The sequence below is a fragment of the Equus caballus genome, chromosome 1 (assembly GCF_041296265.1).
Source record: "Equus caballus isolate H_3958 breed thoroughbred chromosome 1, TB-T2T, whole genome shotgun sequence".
Lineage (NCBI taxonomy): Eukaryota > Metazoa > Chordata > Mammalia > Perissodactyla > Equidae > Equus > Equus caballus.
In genome coordinates this window covers 152,832,394-152,846,256 of record NC_091684.1, presented here as the reverse complement: position 1 = coordinate 152,846,256, position 13,863 = coordinate 152,832,394, and the positions used below count along the sequence as shown (strand labels likewise).

General features: G+C 36.9%; 2 protein-coding genes across 10 annotated transcripts in view; one reads left to right on the top strand and one right to left on the bottom strand.

Moving 5' to 3' along the window:
- USP8 (ubiquitin specific peptidase 8) overlaps positions 1-1,051 on the top strand; it is a 54,585-nt gene extending 53,534 nt beyond the window's left edge. For both annotated transcript variants that reach the window (XM_014733838.3, XM_001501923.5), the window contains one exon: positions 157-1,051. In XM_014733838.3, coding sequence (XP_014589324.2) covers positions 157-342 — 186 coding nt within the window. In that variant the 3' untranslated portion in view covers positions 343-1,051. The remainder of the gene's footprint in view (positions 1-156) is intronic.
- Positions 1,052-1,951: 900 nt separating this feature from the next.
- USP50 (ubiquitin specific peptidase 50) overlaps positions 1,952-13,863 on the bottom strand; it is a 32,072-nt gene continuing 20,160 nt past the window's right edge. For 6 of the 8 annotated variants that reach the window (XM_070236721.1, XM_001501899.5, XM_023617613.2 and 3 more), the window contains one exon: positions 1,952-2,235. In XM_070236721.1, the coding sequence (XP_070092822.1) occupies positions 2,044-2,235 (192 nt within the window). In that variant the 3' untranslated portion in view covers positions 1,952-2,043. Of the gene's footprint in view, positions 2,236-7,258; positions 7,326-13,863 lie in introns of all 8 variants that reach the window. The other 2 variants (XM_023617597.2, XM_070236732.1) reach the window with 1 other exon arrangement.

Genomic DNA, 13,863 nt, shown 5'->3' with positions numbered 1-13,863 from the left:
GAACTAAATACTTTTTCTTTTGACACAAACTAAAAAAACAAGAGTTTCAAGTGGTTCCTTACCTCTTAGGAAAGGAAGAACAATGTAAAACTTTGAAATTAGAGATAGATTTTAAATAATTCAATTTGCACTAATTTTCTGTCTTGTTTGACACAGAATCATTACGGTGGACTGGACGGAGGCCACTACACTGCCTACTGTAAAAATGCAGCAAGACAGCGGTGGTTTAAATTTGATGATCACGAAGTGTCTGATATCGCCGTTTCTTCTGTGAAATCTTCAGCAGCTTATATCCTCTTTTATACTTCATTGGGACCACGAGCAATTGATGTAGCCACATAAGGAGAAGCAGGTTATAAGCTAGTTATCTTTTAAAAGGCTGAGCGACACAACTCCTGAAATGCTTATAAAGATACTGGATGGCTATAGCTGGCCATTTAGAGGAATTCTAGGACAGTGGGAGTTGTGTTACTATCACCATATATTTCAGGTCAGTGCTATTATCAAAAAACTGACTAATGACATTTAACAAGTATTGCAGTAAGCATTCCTTACAGGTACCATTTAATTCAAAACAAGTTTTTTAGTTTGCTCCAAAGTTAAAATAACTAGCTAAGCATTATTATTCTACTGGTGTAGAAACCATTGTATCCTTTATTTTCCTTTTCACTGTTATGGCCTTTTCACATTTCTAAATCCCAGCTTGATCCTATGAATACTGTAGAATGATGTAAAGCAGATAGGAATGTATGTGTATATATTTATTGCACACTTGCACATCAAATCGATGTACATAGTATAATATGTGGTCCTTTTGTGAAGCCTAGAACTCAGAGGATTGCTTTTTTTTTTTTTCTTTTGGCCTATGAGTAACTACAGTGCTTTCTTAGGGAAATGACAGGGCAAAGCTATTTTTCTGTTAGCTTTGGGCTGTATTTGTGCACTAAATCTTTACTCTAAAAAAATAAGTGGAAACTTTTCTTTAATTTTTTAAAATGAGAATTTTCATTTACACCTACATTAAAATCTTAATGAGAAAAATCATTTAAAACGTTGTAAGTGTTCTGTCTTTAATTTTATATTATCAAACCTAGGACAGTAGCGCTGCAGACTTGATACACACACACTCTTTATCCCACTGCATTGACTTCATATTCAGTTTACTTTTCCTGTTGCCTCAGGACTTGATTCCACTCTTCCTTCAACTTGACCCAGAACTGCATATAGCACTTAGGATTCTCAGAGCTGGGAGTCAAAATAAGATATAACTTAACACCCAGCCTTATTCTATCAAGAGTAGTAAAATTGTTAGGATTAAGATAAAAGGGGATTGAGTCAGGCAAAGTGAACTGCATTACAAACCCCATTTTTACAAAGTGATGTATTAAAAGGGATAGAGGAGTTTAAAATTTATCATTTACGTCAGGGACTCAGTTGCTATAGATGAAGTCAATAAAAACGCTCTGAATAAAAGTAAAATTCTAAAGGTGTTTCTAAAAGATGTCGCTGCTAGTGGACTCGCAGCCAGAAGATGAAAGGATGGGTTTTGAACTGTAAAGTGACAACTTTTCATGTTCTACAATTAGTCTAAGGGACTTACAGTGTCTTGGCTAAGTTATCTAATCAATTAAATATTTTCAAGTCACATTCTTAAGTGCACAGAGCCACTTCAACAAAAGTTATTTTGGTTTAGCTCCATGAAGTTATCTTTGGAAAATAGTTTCTTGGATATATATGATTATGAAATATTTTATGATAAAAATCCACCCTAATAAACATTAAATTTTGAAGCCTGAACTCAATACATAACCTGCAGTGCTTTGAAGGCCCCATCCATTAGCAGTGCGGCATTTTCGTGCTGCCTTTTTCAATGGACCAGGACCCATCTTCTTTACTACAGACTTATAAAAAGATTGCATAATATTCCAGAAAGACTTAAAAATGGCAGTGATACAAGTAAGTTGCACGAGTTTAATGACAAAGCAAAACTTCAGTACCAGTTTCTGATTGCTTGTTTTGCAATTTTCAGGAAACACCATTTTTCTAGCTCTTGCATTTTTGTGTGGGTATAGAAAAGGGCTGGCAGCTATAGAACAGGAGATATGCTGTAGCGGTTTGAACTGAAGTATCTGGAATCTCACTGACTCGTGTGTCATCAAAGCTGTACCAGGCGTGGGTCACTGAGTTCTTGCAGAAAGCTGTGTAGTGGCCGCCATCCAGATCACCAAAGTGGTTCTAGGGGAGGAAGGAATTTCAGACTTAGTATTCACATGCTATTGAAACAAAAAAGGTAAAGCCAAAAAATATTTTTCCTTATTAATTGTCTCTAATAATTAAAAGGAAATGATAATTTTGTTAAATCATACATATCACCTGATTGCTATATTGCTTTTCATTTCATTGAACTGCTTATATATTGTGCCCATTGACTATCTAACAGAATCTGTGAATGAAATAGGATAGTATTTAGTAGTATCTAGTATTTATCAGTTAATACTTACCGAACATTAACTGTACATAGACTACTAAACATTAAAGGAAATTTTAAAATAAGTAAAAAGATAATCATCTTTCCTAAATGAGCTTATAGTTTAATTTTGAAGATAGATAGGCTAAGATAGATCTGAAAAAAGGCATTTAACATTGGAACAAGACATCTAAACAACTGCATATTGCTACTACACAATTTAAGCAGGTTGTGCAGCAACGGCTCCCTCAGTCACCTAGAGTCCAAGAGGAACCCATTCCATTCTCTTTTTCCTGCATCTTTGCTAACCCTGTAAAGGAATGTTTGAACAGACACTGGAGAACCTCACTTCTCAGACGGTGGCATGTTGAAGAGCAAGGGTCAACAAACCATTTGCCCATGGGCCAGATCCAGCCCACTGCCTGTCTTTGTATGGCCTGTGAGTTAAGAATACATTTTATATTTTTATATGGTTGAAAAAAATTAAATGAATAATATTTTGTGATGTGAAAATTATGCGAAATGCAAATTTCAGTATCTTTAAATAAAGTTTCATGGGAACACAGCCATGCTTGTTCGTTTATGTGTTTCAGTGGCTACTTTCACACTGCAACAGTAAAGTTGAATAGTTGCAGTAGAGACCATATGGCCTGTAAAGCCTAAAATATTTACTCTCTGGACTTTTACAGAATAAGTTTGCTGACCCCTGGTGCAGAGGGAAGAAAATGGATTTTTATGCTCAATTCTGACTGTCAGTTCAGCTCTAATACTACCCAGTGACCTTAAGGAAATTATTTCACCTTTCTGAGCTTTAATTCCTCCATCTATGAAAATGGGGTAATAAGACCTGTCTTGTATTATACAGCTATTATCAGGTATCTCTTACATTATAGAGCTAGCACATAGGAATTAACTTATTAAATGTTCCCTTAGCTTTATCTTCCACACCTTTCTCCTTACATTTTAGAGAAATATCCCAGAGCTGACAGGTAAAGATCCAGGCTCTGGTCCTGGTCCTGGTCCTTGCCATGTGATTTTAAGCTGACATGCTCCAGCTTTCTTCTCTATAAAATGGTACCCATAATCGTGTGATGTTATGTGATTGAGAAAAACAACATCTGGTGGGTATGTAGTGCCCAGAAGATGAAGCAAGCTTCTGAAGTGATTGGACCACAGCTGGAGTATTAACGTTCAGTTGTGATGACAATGTAAAAACAAGATACAGAAGAGGGTGAAGCATCTTCTTAGACCTCCATTTCCAACACTTAACAGCTAGGCTTAGTTACAAAACTGTAAGAAATGCTGGATTAAACATGGTAAGTGCCCTTTGGAATATACTTTAAAGACTGTGTAGTTAGAGTAAGCCCCAGGGGCCAAAACTGAGGCAATAAGAGTCGCATGATGTGTGGTTGATGCCGTGACTGCCCAAAGACAGTTCCTGGTCTAACCAGGGTGCTTAGGTTTTAAAGGTCACGCAAGGACAGGAGGTAAAGTCTTAGGTCCCTGCAAGGTGAGGAGTTGGATTGAGATCCACACACTTGCCAGGACTCTGAAAGAGACTCGCTCTCAATTAAAGGATAAACTAGTGGGGATAATCCATCCTTTAGTGCTTGTCTTAGCTTAGGCTCTGGGTGCAGAGACTAAAAGTCATTCCTGGGAATTTGTTACTGCAGACCCGCCTTCTCATTGGTTTGGGATTCAAATTTACACTACCTATGTGGTCTCAGAATCTTGTGAGTTTAATGTGAGAAGTATTTTGGGGGCGTTTTGCAGATGGAAAGAGTTCCTTTCTGGATTGATGCACCTTAATTAGGCACAGGATACCCACATATAAAACCCCCATGATGTTGAGCTCAAAACTACAGAACAAACAAGGAAATGGTTCACCATAAGTAAGGGTCAGAAGGCAATAAATAGCAAGGTTAAACCCCCAAGGACTTTAGATAATGGAATTATCAGATAGAGACTGCAAAGTATATTTAAAATTGTAGACACTTAAGAAGGAAACTAATTTTAAAAAACTAGAACTTTTAGAAATGAAAAATATAATAACTTGAAATTAAAAATTTAGTGTAGAGAGGCCAGCCCTGTGGCCAAGTGGTTAAAGTTCCACGCACTCTGCTTCAATGGCTCAGGTTCGTGGGTTCGGATCCTGGGCACAGACCTACTCCACTCATAAACCATGCTGTGGAGGCACCCCCACGTACAAAATAGAGGAAGATTGGAGCAGATGTTAGCTCAGGGACAATCTTCCTCACCAAAAAAAAATGTAGTGTAGAGATTAAATAGTACATAGAATTGAAGAGAAAAAGAAACTAAAAATGAATTTGAGGAAATCACCCTGAATGCAGTAGTGATGGAAAATTGAATGAGAAGATGCAGTATATGCCTAGCAGACATTCTAGAAAAGGGGACTAGACAGTAGAGGAGCAAGACAATATTAAAAGTGATAGTGACTGAAAAATGAAAGACACGGATCTGCAAATTTAGGAAATACAACAAACCAAGGATAAGTTAAAATAATACTGAAGATCGACAAAAGCAAAGAGAAAAATTTTTTAAGTAACCAGAAAGAAAAGATTGCCCAGGAAAGACTAATAACATGATGGTAGAACTTCTCCATGGCAGCCACAGAAACCAGAAATAAAATAGCTTCAAAATGATGAAAAATAATTGTTAATCTAGAATTTGGTTTCTAGTTAAATTACTCAAGAATCAAAGTGAACTAAAGACTTCTTCAGTCAGAGATTGGGAGACTAGGATAACAGACCCTCACTGACAAGTCTACTGAAATATATCCCTCATGAATAAATGAATAGAGATGGAAGAAATGATATAATATAGCAAAAAAATTGGGAAAGAGCCTGGTAAATCTAACCCAACATGAACTGTATAAAATCATGATAAATGTCTACTTTAGAGGCACAGTAGTCTCCCCTTATTTGCAGTCTCGCTTTCTTCAGTTTCACTTACCTCCAGTCAACAGTGTCCAAAAATATTGTGGAAAATTCCAAAAATAAACAATTCATAAGTCTTAAATTGCACACCATTCTGCATAGTGTGATGATATCTCACACTGTGCTCCCCAGGACACGAATCGTCCCTTTGTCCAGTGTATGCAGGCTGTATACACCACCTGCCCATTAGTCACTTAGAAGCCGTCTCGGTTATCAGATCGACTGTGGAGTTACTGCAGTGCTTGTGTTCAAGTCAACCTTATTTTACTTAATAACAGCCCCAAAGCTCAAGGGCAGTGATGCTGGCAATTCGGACATTCCAACAAGAAGTTGTAAAGTGCTTCCCTTAGGTGGAAAAGTGAAAGTTCTCAACTTAATAAGGAAAGAAAAAAATCGCATGCTGAAGTTGCTAAGATCTATGGTAACTTTTATTACAGTATACTGTTCTAATTGTTCTATTATTAATTGTTAATCTCTTACTGTGCCTAATTTATAAATTAAGCTTTATCACAGGTGTGTAATGTATAGGAAAAACCTAGTGCATACAGGGTTCAGCACTAGCCGCAGTTTCAGGCATCCACGGGGGGTCTTGCAGTGTACCCCTGCAGCTAAGGGGAGACCACTGTAGATATAAAAAAGTTAAAACTAGAATGCAAGAGAGCCATAGTAGTAGTTCGATCATCAGAACAATGTTCTAAGATCCTTCCATTTTTTGAGAGAAAAGGACAGGGATCTTAATTAACTTTAGGTTTTAAGTCAAGTATGGCAGCTGAAGTTTTAAGGTTAATTGGAAAAGAATCTAAATAATATGTATAACCTCCAAAGCTGTAGAGGGAAAATAAAGAAAACTATCAATTTAGTACTAGACAAGAAAAAGGGGGGAGATGACTAGAGAAATCAGATTAAGGACACAAGATGACAACAGAAACAAATGCAAGTTTATTATTTGTTCAAATATAAGGAAATATGCTAAACTTAGAGATTGACAGGTTGGATTTTTAAAATTCAGTTCTATGCTTTACACTATTTAACATTCAGAAATCAGAAAGGTTAAATTTAAAGGGATGGAAAAAAGATAGAGTAGGTAGATACTACAAAAAGAAAGCTGGAATAGCTACATAAATATCAGTTAAGATGGACTTAAAGACAAAAAGCATTATAAATGATACAAAGAGTCACTTTATAATGAAAAAAGGTTTAAGACACCAAAAGATTATAATTCTAAACAATGCACCTAATAAAATAGATTTATTAAAAAAAATTGACAACTCTGGGGCTGGCTCTGTGGCCGAGTGGTGAAGTTCGAGTGCTCCGCTTTGGTGGCCCAGGGTTTTGCCAGTTAGAAGCCTGGGCGCAGACATGGCACCACTCATTAGGCCACGCTGAGGCGGCGTCCCACATGCCACAACTGGAAGGACCCACAACTAAAAATACACAACTATGTACCGGGGGACTTTGGGGAGGAAAAAAAATAAAATCTTTAAAAACAAAAAAATTTACAACTCTGAGGAAATTTTGACTAGTCTACCATCATAATGGTATATATTTATTATATACTATAAGATATATATATATTTATATCTAAGATAATAAAGAATGACCAAGTTATATTTAGCTCAGCAATGCAAGGGTAGTAAAATTAGAAAATCTATAAATGGAATTGACAATATTAACAAATTTAAAAGGGTTCACAGGCGCCATCTCATCTCAGTTACTGTGGAAAAAAAGATTTAATAAAATTCAGCACCTTTGCAAACATGCACAAAAACTGTTAGCAAACCACAGTAAAAGGAAGTATCCAAAACCTGATAAAGTGTAGGTATTAAAAACTTACAGCGTGTCATTCTTGATTATTCTCTTTAAAATGGAGGGAAAAAAAGACTCCAACACATTTCTTTCAACTATCAATTAATCAAACAGACAAAAAATATTAGTATAGAGGTAGCTTTGAACAACCCAAGCTAAGTTCCATGACATAAAGAACATAGCTCCTATAAATAGAAACACACAAGTCTCAACAAATGTAAAAGGATGTTTCATACAGATTATAATCTTTAAACACAAATACAATAAAATTAGCAGTCAATACAAAAAGATATGCCCCCAAAATTCTCATACTTTTGGAAATTTAAAAAAAACATAAATTATTATAGTGAATAGTAAGTCATAATGTAAATTATAAAAACAAATAAACAGTAATGAAAATGCTATATCAAAACATAGGATGCTATATCTGAGACTGTCTTTAAAATAGTATGGTGCAGGGAGGGGAGTATTACAGATGAGTTGATCGCACATCTATAAAGCTGGGTGATGGATGCATGAGGTTCATTATACTGTCCTCTCTATTTTGTATATGTTTGAAACATTCCATAATCAAAAAGGTGGTAGGCAGTGAAAGTGGTATCTAGAGAGACATTTGTAGTTTTAAATGCTTACATTTGAAAGAACAGACTGAATGCTAATGAAGTAAGCACCCAATTTAAAATATTAAAACATAAGAGAATAAACCCAAAGTAGAAGGAAAGAGATAATAAAATAAGAATAACTAACAAAGCAGAAAAGAAAGATGTAATAAGGAAGATTAAAAAGGCAAAACTTGGTCCTTTGAAAAAACTTAAATAATATGGACATTAATAAAAAGATTGATCAAGACAAAAAGAGACAAGGCAATGATAAGTCAATACAACTAGAAATGAAGAAAGCTGTTATAGCTACAGATCCAGCAGAAATTTAAAAACATTTTTTGATACCCTGAAAAACTTATGCCAACAAACTGAAAACTTCAATGAACTACACAAATATCCAGAAAATTATAACTTAAAACAACTGACGGAAGAAGAAAATACAAAGCCTGAATAGACCTACAAACGTTAAAGAAATTACATCACTAGTTAAAAATCTTCCCTCAAAGGGAACAGCAGGCCCAGATGGGTTTACAGTTGAGTTCTATCAATCCTTCAAGAAACTTTTCTTTACAGACTTACACAAACTTCTGTAGTGAAGAAGAGGAAGAAAAGCTCCTCTAACTCATGAGGTCAGGATAACCTTGATACCCAACCTAGACAAAGACAGTGTGAGGAGGGAAAGCACACATCACTCACATTCAAGAGGATAGATGCAAAAATCTTAAAATGTATTAAACCAAATCCAGCAAAATATATCTAAGATAATAAATAATGACCAAATTGTACTTATCCGGCAATCCAAAGGTAGTAAAATTAGAAAACCTATAAATGTAATTGACCATATTAACAGATTAAAAGGGTTCAGGGGAGCCATAGCATTTCAATTATTGTGGGGGAAAAAGACAATAAAATTCAACACCTTTACAGACACGCACAAAAACGGTTAGCAAAGCCAGAATAGAAGAAAGTATCCAAAACCTGATAAAGTGTAGCTTCTAAAAACTTACAGCAAGTATCAGTCTGGATTATTTCCTTTAAAATCAAGAAACAAAGGATATTCACTCAAGATGGCGATGTAGGAGGAACCTGGACTCACCTCCTCCCAGGGACACCCTGAGAAACCAACAACGCTTGAATCCATGAGCCACACAAGGCTATAACGATCTGAGAAGGGGCTCTTAGGGGCTCACACCCTTGGATTTACCTGCCCCAGGGCTCAGTGGAGAGGCAGCCAATTGAAAGGCACCCAGACTTTATGTGAATGAGGCTCACTTGCTAATCTTAAAGCATGGGCCCAAGGGGCAGGCATCTAATTTAGCATACATCTAGGGACCAGCTGGCTGGCAGGCACTATCTTCAAATTCTCTCTGCCTTGCTCTAGCCAATGGAAGCCATCTTTCTTTCTTTTTCTTTCTCCTGGCAGGTGCTGTCTATACTCTCCCTCTGCCTCATTCCAGCAGTGGGTGCCCATCTTCATGGTCTCCCCAAGACACGCTCCAGAGTGCCATTATATCCTGGAGGAGAGCTTTCACATACAACTGGTGGCCTAGTTTTTCTGGATGCCACCCAGGAGATGCCCCTTGCTCACCTGGCTCTGGCAGCCAGAGGGGCTTGTGTTCTTGTATCCCACAGGATTGTAACAATAAGAGAGACAGGTCTTGGCAGACTACCACTCCCAGGGAACCGCACAGACAGCAGACTGAAACATACCTTTCTGTGAAAGAGGCCTATTTGCTTGTCTAAGAGCTTTGGTCTGAGGAGCAAGCTTAGGTTTGGCTCACAACAAGGAACCAACAGAGGTGCCCTCAGGGACATAGGTTGGTGAATGCCATCTTTCTGCTCTCCCTCTGCCTTGCTCCAGCTCACCAGTATCTTCCAGAATGTAGCTTATACATTTGTCTGGAGCCCCAATTTTTGTGACTGTTCTCCAGGGTCAGCTCCAGATCACTTGGCTATGGTGGCCAGGAGGGCTTATTCTTCCAGTCCCACAGGACTGTACATATTTACATACCTTCAAAGCTGCTGCCTGGACGTTTGGCATCCAATCAGCCTGAATCCAGGTGCTGACTGACATCCCCACTTTGGGGCACTGACAGGTCTTGGCACACCCTCAACTACTGGGAGCCATTAAAAATAAAACAGGCTGCTTGAGGAATCACAAAGATTTTAAGGACAACCAAGAACCAGAGCAGAGTTGACAATAAGGTTCATCTCCTACATGAGGCCACTCCTTCAAGACTGCACAAAGTGGCTGTTTCACTTAATGCATAAAAAGCAATACAGAGAGTCAAGGAAAATGAGGAAACAAAGGAATATGTTCCAAATGAAAGAACAACATGAAACCTCAGGAAAAAAAACCTTAACAAAACAGAGATAAGTAATTCACCTGATAAAGAGTTCAAAGTAACAGTCATAAAGACGCTCATCAATCTTGGAAGAATTCATGAACACAACGAAAATGTCAACAAAGAGATAGAAAATATAAGGAAGTACCAAAGTCACAGAGCTGAAGAATACAGTAATTCAACTGAAAAATACACTAGAGGAATTCAACAGCAGACTAGATGAAGCAGAAGAAAGGTTCAGTGAAGTCGAAGACAGGACAGTGGAACTCACCCAATCAGAGCAGCAAAAAGAAAACAATGGAAAAAAGTGAAGACAGCTTAAGGGACTTATGGAACAACATCAAGTGGACTAATTAACATTTGCATTAAAAGGGTCCTAGAAGGAGAAGAGAGAGAGAAAGTGGCAGAAAACTTATTTGAAGAAATAATGGCTGAAAACTTCCCTAACTTGGGGAACAAAAATGACATCCAGATTCAGGAAGCTCAGAGAGTTCCACATGAGATAAATGCAAAGACACCCACACCAAGACACATTATAATTAAAATGTCAAAAGTTAAAGACAAGGAGATAACCTTAAAAGCAGCAAGGGAAAAACAACTTGTTAATGTACAAGGGAACCTCAATAAGATTATCGGTAGGTTTTTCAGCAGAAATTTTGCAGGCCAGAAGGGAGTGGCACAATATATTCAACACATACTGGAGGTTCTAGCCAGAGCAGTAAGACAAGAAAAAGAAATATGACACACAATAATTGGAAAGAAAAAAACAAAACTGACATTTGCAAAGGAGAAATAGACAAATTATTAGAAATAATGAGAGTTTAACAAGGTGGCTGGAAATGGTAAAACAAAAAATCATTTCTATGTACCAGCCATAAATAGTTAATTTTTTAACATGATATTTACAATAGGCACAAAAATAACAAAGTACTTAGGAATAACTATAAGGAAAGATGTACAAGACCTCTGTGGAGGAAATTATAAAACTTTATTGAATGATAACAAAGAAAGCCCTAGATAGGGCTGGCCCAGTGGCACAGCAGTTAAGTTCACACATTCTGCTTCAGCAGCCCAGGGTTCACCAGTTCAGATCCTGGGTGCAGACATGGCACTGCTTGGCAAGCCATGCTGTGGCAGGCGTCCCACATATAAAGTAGAGGAAGATGGGCATGGAGGTTAGCTCAGGGCCAGTCTTCCTCAGCAAAAAGAGGGGGATTGGCAGCAGATGTTAGCTCAGGGCTAATCTTCCTCAAAAAAAAAAAAAGAAAGAAAGAAAGAAAAAAGCCCTACATAAATGGAGAGATGTTCCATTGTTCATGGACTGGAAACTAAATTCTCTCTCAATAGTCAATGTAATGAAAATATCATAGACTTTCTTTTTTTTATTAAGGAAACTGACAAGAGCCATGAATAGTCAAAATATTCTTGAACAAAATGAGAAAGAAGTTGTGACGGCAATGGTTTAGGGGAAGGGTGGTGGTGGTTCTTGTTCTACCAGATATCAAGATTTATTTTAGAGCTATAGTAATCAAGACAGTGTGAAATTAGCTCAAGTGTAAAACAACTGACCAATAGACACATGGCCTAGAAAAGAACGTAGCACTGTGAATTACTGGGGAAAAGAGGGTGCTAGGACATTTGGTTATTTATATGGAAAAACACCACATTTTCATAAAAAGTGCAAAACAAAAAATTTAAAACTTTTAGAAGACACAGGAAAATATCTTTGTAACTGCGGATTGGAAAGGATTTCTTAAAAGAGACACAGAAAAGAACTAACTAGAAAAGATTGATATTGATGTTTCCACTAAATTAAGATGAAAAATTCTGTTCATCAGAAGTTACTATAAGACATAACAACCAAACGCAGTTTGTGAAGTTTGAATAGATTCTGGTCTTTGAAAGAAATCCAGCTATATAGAAAAACATCAGAGTAATTGGGGACATTTGAAAATGGATTTACGAATAAAAGTGATAGAATTTTTAATTTTCTTACATTATAATACTGTTATCGTGTGTATGTGGGAGAAAGTGGTTAAGAGCTGCATGCTGATTTATTTATGGATGAAATATCATGATATATGCAATGAACATTTAAATATTTTAGCATAAATTTAGAGAGAGAGGAGAGGGAAAATATATTGAAATGTATACACTGGCAAAATATTAATTGTTGGATCTAGGTAAAGTATATCTCAATGTTCTGAATACAGTTCTTTCAGATTTTACGAATGCTTGCAAATTTTTATTTTAAAAACTTTGGAGAAAGCACATGAAAAGATTCTCGAGATCATTAGCCTAGGGAAATGCAACTGAAAAGCACTAGATACCACTGCACACTCAGTTGTATGGTTCAAATAAAAAGACAATAACAACTGTTAGGGAGGATATGGGAAACCTTATACATTGCTGGTGGGAATGTAAAATGGTACAGCCATTTTGGAAAACAGTTTGACAGTTCCTCAAAACGTTAAAATAAAGTTACCATATGACCCAGTAATTTCACTCCTAGGTATATACCCAAGAGAAATAACAACATGTCCACACAAAACCTGTACACAAATGTTCATGGCAGCATTATTGATAATAGCCGACAAGGAGAAACAGCCCCCATGTCCATCAGTGGATGAGGAGATCATGAATGTGGTCTATCCATACAGTGGACATCATTCAGCAATAAACAAGGATGAAGAACAGGTAATGCTAACAACATGGATGGACCTTGAAAACATGCTGAGTAAAAGGCAGTATTCACAAAAAGTCACATGTTATGTGATTCCACTTCTATGAAATGTCAAGAATAGCCAAACCCACAGACACAGGGAGTAGATCAGTGGTTGCCAGGAGCTGAGGGGAGCAGGAACGGGTCGTGGGGTTTTTTTGGAGGATGATGACAATGTTCTACAACTAGATCACTGATGATTGCATAACTCTGAATACACTAAAAACTACTGAACTGTACACATTTAAGGGTGAACTTTATGATTCATGCATTATCTCAGTAACTTATTTTAAGTTGGAAAACAAAAATATAGTGTACAACAAACCAAAACTGAGAGAAGTTATTTGCAACATATATAACTTACAAAGAAACCGTGTCTAGAACATTTAAAGAACTCCCTTGAATGAATAAGAAAAAGAGAAATAACCCTTTTTAAAATGTTCAAAAGAGGGGCCGGCCCCGTGGTCAAGTGGTTAAGTTCGTGCACTCCTCTTTGGCGGCCCAGGGTTTCACTAGTTGGGATCCTGGGCACGGACATGGCACTGCTTGTCAGGCCACACTGAGGTGGCGTCCCACATGCCACAACTAGAAGGACCCACAACTAAAATATACAAGTATGTACCAGGGGGCTTTGGCGAGAAAAAGGAAATATAAAATCTTTACAAGAAAATGTTCAAAAGACAAATTTTCATAGAATAGGAAAGACTAATAGCAAAGAAATATGTTAAGATGCTCAAGGAAATGCAAAATCTAAGAACAAAATGAGATGTAATTTCATACCTACTATTTTTAGCCAAAAAAAAAAAATCAAGTAGAAAATTAATGTTGTTTGCTATGTTAATAGATTAAAGGAGAGATTTAGGTCAGTTGTCCTCAAAATGTGGTCTGATGATAACTGGTAGGAATGCATATTGGTATAACCAATTTGAAAACCATTAACATTACCTAGAAAGTTAAAAATTCA